This window comes from Procambarus clarkii, chromosome 54 (genome assembly GCF_040958095.1).
Source record: "Procambarus clarkii isolate CNS0578487 chromosome 54, FALCON_Pclarkii_2.0, whole genome shotgun sequence".
NCBI classification, from domain to species: Eukaryota; Metazoa; Arthropoda; class Malacostraca; order Decapoda; family Cambaridae; genus Procambarus; species Procambarus clarkii.
In genome coordinates this window covers 2611535-2619214 of record NC_091203.1, presented here as the reverse complement: position 1 = coordinate 2619214, position 7680 = coordinate 2611535, and the positions used below count along the sequence as shown (strand labels likewise).

Sequence of the window (7680 nt, the reverse complement as noted above, 5' to 3'; positions counted from 1 at the left end):
GAAGTACCAGGTCTATGAGGCACATGGGAGGTACCAGGACTGTGAGGCACATGGGAGGTACCAGGTCTATGTAGCACATGGGAAGTAGCAGGTCTATGAGGCACATGGGAGGTAGCAGGTCTATGAGGCACATGGGAGGCACCAGGTCTATGAGGCACCAGGTCTATGAGGCACATGGGAGGTACCAGGTCTATGAGACACATGGGAGGAAGTAGGTCTATGAGGCACATGGGAGGTACCAGGTCTATGAGGCACATGGGAGGTAGTAGGTCTATGAGACACATGGGAGGTACCAGGTCTATGAGCCACATGGGAGGTATCAGGTCTATGAGACACATGGGAGGTACCAAGTCTATGAGACACATGGGAGGTACCAAGTCTATGAGACACATGGGAGGTACCAGGTCTATGAGCCACATGGGAGATACCAAGTCTATAAGGCACATGAGAAGTACCAGGTCTATGAGGCACATGGGAGGTATCAGGTCTATGAGGCACATGGGAGGTACCAGTTCTATGTAGCACATGGGAAGTAGCAGGTCTATGAGGCACATGGGAGGTAGTAGACCTATGAGGCACATGGGAGGTACCAGGTCTATGAGGCGCATGAGAGGTACCAGGTCTATGAGACACATGAGAGGTACCAGGTCTATGAGGCACATGGGGAGGTACCAGATCTATGAGGCACATGGGAGGTACCAGGTCTATGAGGCACATGGGGAGGTACCAGATCTATGAGGCACATGGGAGGTACCAGGTCTATGTAGCACATGAGAAGTAGCAGGTCTATGAGGCACATGGGAGGTACCAGGTCTAAGAGGCACATGGGAGGTACCAGGTCTAAGAAACACATGGGAGGTACCAAGTCTATGAGACACAAGGGAGGTACCAAGTCTATGAGAAACATGGGAGGTAGTAGGTCTATGAGACACATGGGAGGTACCAGGTCTATGAGACACTTGGGAGGTACCAGGTCTATGAGGCACATGGGAGGTACCAGGTCTATGAGGCACATGGGAGGTATCAAGTCTATGAGACACATGAGAGGAAACAGGTCTATGAGCCACATGAGAGGTACAAAGTCTATGAGGCACATGATAAGTATCAGGTCTATGAGGCACATGAGAGGTACCAGGTCTATGAGCCACATGAGAGGTACCAAGTCTATGAGGCACATGAGAAGTACCAGGTCTATGAGACACATGGGAGGTACCAGGTCTATGAGCCACATGAGAGGTACCAAGTCTATGAGGCACATGAGAAGTACCAGGTCTATGAGGCACATGGGAGGTACCAGGTCTATGAGGCACATGGGAGGTACCAGGTCTATGTGGCACATGAGAAGTAGCAGGTCTATGAGGCACATGGGAGGTAGCAGGTCTATGAGGCACATGGGAGGTAGCAGGTCAATGAGGCACCAGGTCTATGAGGCACATGGGAGGTAGCAGGTCTATGAGGCACATGGGAGGTAGCAGGTCAATGAGGCACCAGGTCTATGAGGCACATGGGAGGTACCAGGTCTATGAGGCACATGGGAGGTACCAGGTCGATGTGGCACATGAGAAGTAGCAGGCCTATGAGGCACATGGGAGGTAGCAGGTCTATGAGGCACATGGCAGGTAGCAGGTCAATGAGGCACCAGGTCTATGAGGCACATGGGAGGTACCAGGTCTATGAGGCACATGGGAGGTACCAGGTCTATGAGACACATGGGAGGAAGTATGTCTATGAGGCACATGGGAGGAAGTAGGTCTATGAGGCACATGGGAGGTACCAGGTCTATGAGGCACATGAGAGGTAGTAGGTCTATGAGGCACATGAGAGGTAGTAGGTCTATGAGACACATGGGAGGTACCAGGTCTATGAGACACATGGGAGGTACCAGGTCTATGAGACACATGGGAGGTACCAAGTCTATGAGACACATGGGAGGTACCAGGTCTATGAGGTACATGAGAGATACCAGGTCTATGAGGCACATTGAAGGTACTTGGTCTATGAGCCACATGGGAGGTACCAAGTCTATGAGGCACATGGGAGGTATTAATTCTATGAGACACATGGGAGGAAACAGGTCTATGAGCCACATGGGAGTTACCAAGTCTATGAGGCACATGAGAAGTACCAGGTCTATGAGGCACATGGGAGGTACCAGGTCTATGAAGCACATGGGAGGTACCAGGTCTATGTAGCACATAGGAAGTAGCAGGTCTATGAGGCACATGGGAGGTAGTAGGTCTATGAGGCACATGGGAGGTACCAGGTCTATGAGGCGCATGAGAGGTACCAGGTCTATGAGACACATGGGAGGTACCAGGTCTATGAGGCACATGAGAGGTACCAAGTCTATGAGACACATGGGAGGTACCAGGTCTATGAGGCACATGGGAGGTACCAGGTGTATGAGGCTCATGAGAGGTACCAGGTCTATGAGACACATGGGTGGTACCAGGTCTATGATACACATGGGAGGTACCAGGTCTATGAGGCACATGAGAGGTACCAAGTCTATGAGACACATGGGAGGTACCAGGTCTATGAGGCACATGGGAGGTACCAGGTCTATGAGGCTCATGAGAGGTACCAGGTCTATAAGACACATGGGAGGTACCAGGTCTATGAGACACATGGGAGGTACCAGGTCTATGAGACAGATGGGAGGTACCAGGTCTATGAGACACATGGGAGGCACCAGGTCTATGAGACACATGTGAGGTACCAGGTCTATGAGACACATGGGAGGTACCAGGTGTATGAGACACATGGGAGGTGCCAAGTCTATGAGACAAATGGGAGGTACCAGGTCTATGAGGTACATGAGAGATTCCTGGTCTATGAGGCACATTGAAGGTACCTGGTCTATGAGCCACATGGGAGGTACCAAGTCTATGAGGCACGTGGGAGGTATCAATTCTATGAGACACATGGGAGGAAACAGGTCTATGAGCCACATGGGAGTTACAAAGTCTATGAGGCACATGAGAAGTACCAGGTCTATGAGGCACATGGGAGGTACCAGGTCTATGAGGCACATGGGAGGTACCAGGTCTATGTAGCACATGGGAAGTAGCAGGTCTATGAGGCACATGGGAGGTTGTAGGTCTATGAGGCACATGGGAGGTACCAAGTCTATGAGAAACATGGGAGGTAGTAGGTCTATGAGACACATGGGAGGTACCAGGTCTATGAGACACATGGGAGGTACCAGGTCTATGAGGCACATGAGAGGTATCAGGTCTATGAGACACACGGGAGGTACCCGGTCTATGAGACAAATGGAAGGTACCAGGTCTATGAGACACATGGGAGGTACCAGGTCTATGAGGCACATGAGAGGTACCAGGTCTATGCGACACATGGGAGGTACCCGGTCTATGAGACACATGGGAGGTACCAGGTCTATGAGACACATGGGAGGTACCAGGTCTATGAGACACATAGGAATAACCAATACGGTAAAATATATGATCAGGACCAGGACGAGGAGACACATGTCTCAAATCAAAACAAGAGAATACGCGTGGGATACCAGGACGAAGGGACATATGGGAGGCACTGTGAGGGATTTTACTCCTTATAATATCATTCATAAATTCATGAGGACCATATAAAATTTTATGGCCTCTAAAACCTGTGACCTATGGATCTTATAATAATAAATTTAATAATTGATTCAAAATGAATTTGGAGAAGTGGACTTTAAAGACTTTCATTTAAAGTTGAGTAATTCCCTTACACATCTTTTGGGGGGCTAAGTTCTATAATGTTAGTCTACGTATAATATAGAAATAATATTTTCATGAATAAATCAGAAATAATTAATACATGGGTTAGTATGCTAACTACTAAATCGAAACATTTGGAAGCTTAGCTGCCAAAGCTGAACGGAGAATACGTCCAGCAGCTCTATGACCCGTCTAATCCTGTCAATGACTGTTATCTCTGGCGACACGTGATTCCACTGGTTGAATTACGTTTCCCTTGTAGCTAGCTCCACGCTGAAATATTAATAACATGTAATTTCCACCTAATAATATATATATATGCGTTCACTCATGAAATTAGAGTGGATTGGGCATAAGAATTCCATTCACGGGAGTTATTAGGTTTGTATGAGCCGTAACGACAAGGCCCCCCCCCCCCTACATAAATATAGAATAATGGCCAAAGTAATATATTAAGGGTACTCAGCCTTGCCAGACGCGGTGTCCGTAATAAGTTGAAACTCTCGAATTGGTCTGAAGTCCGTTAATGCACGGATGCTCCTAAATTTAAACGATAATAATGATCAGCTTCAGGGCACCAAACCGTTATGGCGTCTCTCTGTCAAGTCTCTGGCCACTGTTCCGCGTGCCCCCTAGCGCTGGATGTTGGAAACATAGTTAATAATTTGCAATATTTTATTCTAATTTCCGAATTGATGGAAACATATCTGACGTTATTTTATGTCACAATAACGTACTTTAGGTAACAGCAGATTGTTCCCTCGCTGTGCAAATCATTTAACCTAAATGACGTTAGATGGAAAATTTATATTCATAGTGGAAATTTTAGTTCATTACTTTGTTTACTGGATCAGCTGATTACAGCTGTATAAAACTCTTTCCCATAAATGGCTATATAATTTGCTAAATAGAACAAAATCAATTGCCAATCTATATTCTTTAATAAATTCTACAAGGTTAGACTGGATTTAATTCAATTTATAAATATATGTAATTTAATTTCAGGAGCTGGGCGGGTGACGCAATCGCAGCCATGAATTCTAGGAAGAATATGTTGTTACTACGCCTCAGATTAATAAGATTTAATATTGCTACACAACTGGTTAGTAGTATTAGTGAATTATAATGCCTAGAACAATAAATACCTTTTATCGCACAAGTTGTCAGTATTTGGGAGCTGGAAATTTCCAACATAACTCCGGGGGCGAGAAAACACGGGTCGCATTTCATGATTCAGTACTGACGTACCTGACTCTCTCCCCCGAAGATATAAATTCAGAACAGGTTAGTAAGTTTGTTGGTTAGTGTGCACATGACAGATGTCCCGTATCTGTGAAACAGGTATGAAACTATGACATTAATCTGTCATCATGGGAACATCAATTGAAAGATTTAAAGAATTAATAATATGGTCATCTAAGATCAAGAAATCTGTAAGATCTACAGCAAAATCAATGATTAAGGTCGCAATGACTTGTAATGGTTAAGTTACTTGGCCACCGAATTGTTCCTGAAGACTCATGAAATCTCAACATCAGATGACTATCATCATCTGCATTCATGCAGAATTAAAATCCTGTTAAAGATTTAATTTACATTGTTGCGCTGCCATCATTGATGGACGAGTGTTAGTATTTGTAGAGTTATTTTCTTCAGGAACCTGAGGTAAATTTACATCTGAAGAACTCTCGTGTTCTGCTAATTCCAGAGGAACTAATTTCTCTAAAGTTTTTAGGGTGGTCGTGCCTCGACACTGGACCCAACCTATTCTTAGTATTCCTTGGTGATCTGGGTGGACAGCAACAATTTTGCCATTGGCCACTCTGACCTTGGTCCGTCACTATCAACTAAAACTGATCACTTGTTTTTAAACTGATTTTATTATAGGGGCTTGCAGTTCCATAATGATATTCTCTCAGAGTAGTAAGATACTCTCGAGTCCACACTTCATTCTACCTGCCTATCACTCTGGAAAGATGTATTTAACTTTCCATTAAGTCGTTCCTTTTGACACATGAGGGGTGTTCCGGATTTCATATTCTAGAGATATTAGATGACTAAGGAGACTGCCATGTATCAGATGATAGGGACTCAGTGGGTTCTCTTTGTGAGAAAGCATCTGAAAGATAAGTTAGGGGTCTGTTGTTGACTCGTGCCTCTATTTCCGTGACAATGGTTTGAAACTTGGTAAGGCTAATTTTTTATGCTGTAGGACTTTTCTTAAGCATCGTTTCACAGTGCCTACCAATCGTTCGTAGAATCCTTCTTGCCAAGGTGCTCTGGGAGGTATGAATTTCTAGTGGCACTGTCTTTGGTTTAAGAGTGAACGACTGCACGACTGGATGATTCCATATTTCCCTAAAGCAGGCTTCTCCGGCTACAAAATTGGATCCATTATCCGAGATAATCAGTTTGGGGCACGATCGACGTGCTGCAAACTTTCGAAAAGCTCGTAGGAAAGCTTCTGTACTCATGTCAGAAGTTACTTCTAAGTGTACACCTCTTGTAGTTGCACACGTAAAGAGACATATATAGGCTTTCACCGGAATCTTGTCCGGAGTGCCGGTTAAAATAAGAGGTCATGTGTAGTCTACCCCAGTGGTCTCAAAGGGACGAAGGTATATAACTCGTTCTTTAGGTAATGGTGGAGGTCCTGGGCAAAGACACACACCCGAGCGTCATACCTCCGGCAGATCACACAAGATTTAATTATAGATTCGACAGTTTGACGTCCCTGAGGACGCCAAAACTTCTGCCTTAAATCAGTGAGAGTGCCTGACACTCCCCCATGTAAAGTGCCATATTCATGACAATGTAATACTGATAGTGTGCTAATGATGAGGAAGAAGCATAGGATTCTTTACCTCTAAATCAATTTCTGCTAATTCTGCTAAGTTCGAGGACGTTTCCTCTGAAGGAGTTGTTTTAATGATCATTCTGAAGCTGATAATTTTAATTTAGTACCTAACGCTTTCACAAGGGACTCTATTTCCAACCTAAAGTCTTGAAGAGTCTGGTCGATTACTAGGTGGACTAGGTGGACTGGGTGATTACTAGGTGGACTTTTTTACCAGTCCATTAATTGTTAAAAAAGATTAGCTACAATTAATTCTTTGTTACAGTAATTAACTTCCAGCAGTTGAAAAGCTATATCATAATTTTCGTCTGCAAGAGACAAATTAACTATAACCTTCTTAACTTCCACTTTGAGACTTTGAAGGTAAGAAAATTTAGTTACCTTATCTATGGAGGGTTTAGAATGTATATGAGCATTAAACGAAGTCCAAAATGTATCCCAATTTTCTTCATAAAATCCAGTAAAGGTAGGCAAGTCTATAGAAGGTAAACGTGCCTCTACTTGAGCTGTACTGTGTTGAGATACTGTCACATAAGGTGTTACTTTAAGTGTATTCAATACATTAAATATTGAACCTACAGGGTGATGCTTTAGCCATGCTCAAGAATAATCAAGATCTGTCTGCAAGAGTCGATCTCCTCGAACAAGAATTACGCTCTCTTAAGACACAGTTACTAACTTTAAACCAGCAGAAACCACAAAGAAACAGGAAGAAATGTTATAAAAGTTTGAGAACCATCTTAACACCCTGCAACAGCAACAAACTGTTACCCAAGACGAATCAGACCAACTTAAGCTCCTTGATTCTGTCGTTATCTCATCACGTGATTTTCCCCATGAAACTGCCAGAGAAGACTGTGCTGCCATCGTGATCCAGGAATTGCGGAATAAGATAAGTTATTCAATAAAAGCAAGTGACATCAAATCAGCTTATATTAGATAGCTGCTCCCGCAAGTCAGACCTTATCAGAACTTCAGTCTCAAGTAAATCCACTGTTTATGTGAATGAATGTCTGACCAAGTTCAAGCAAACACTCTTACTTAAACTGCGTGGATTCTGCAAAAATTCCCCTGCAATTAAACATTGTTTTGTGCGAG

The 7680-nt window shown here is 44.1% G+C and overlaps 1 protein-coding gene across 1 annotated transcript; it reads right to left on the bottom strand.

Annotated features, from left to right (window-relative positions):
• Positions 1 to 1627: 1627 nt before the first annotated feature.
• On the bottom strand, positions 1628 to 7449 carry LOC138352577 (uncharacterized). Its single transcript, XM_069305066.1, has 5 exons — positions 7374 to 7449; positions 6964 to 7106; positions 5971 to 6274; positions 5322 to 5513; positions 1628 to 3426 (listed from the first exon to the last, which is right to left on the bottom strand). The coding sequence occupies exons 1-5, from the start codon at positions 7447 to 7449 to the stop codon at positions 1628 to 1630; spliced, it is 2514 nt and encodes an 837-aa protein (XP_069161167.1).
• Between the last annotated feature and the right edge of the window lie 231 nt (positions 7450 to 7680).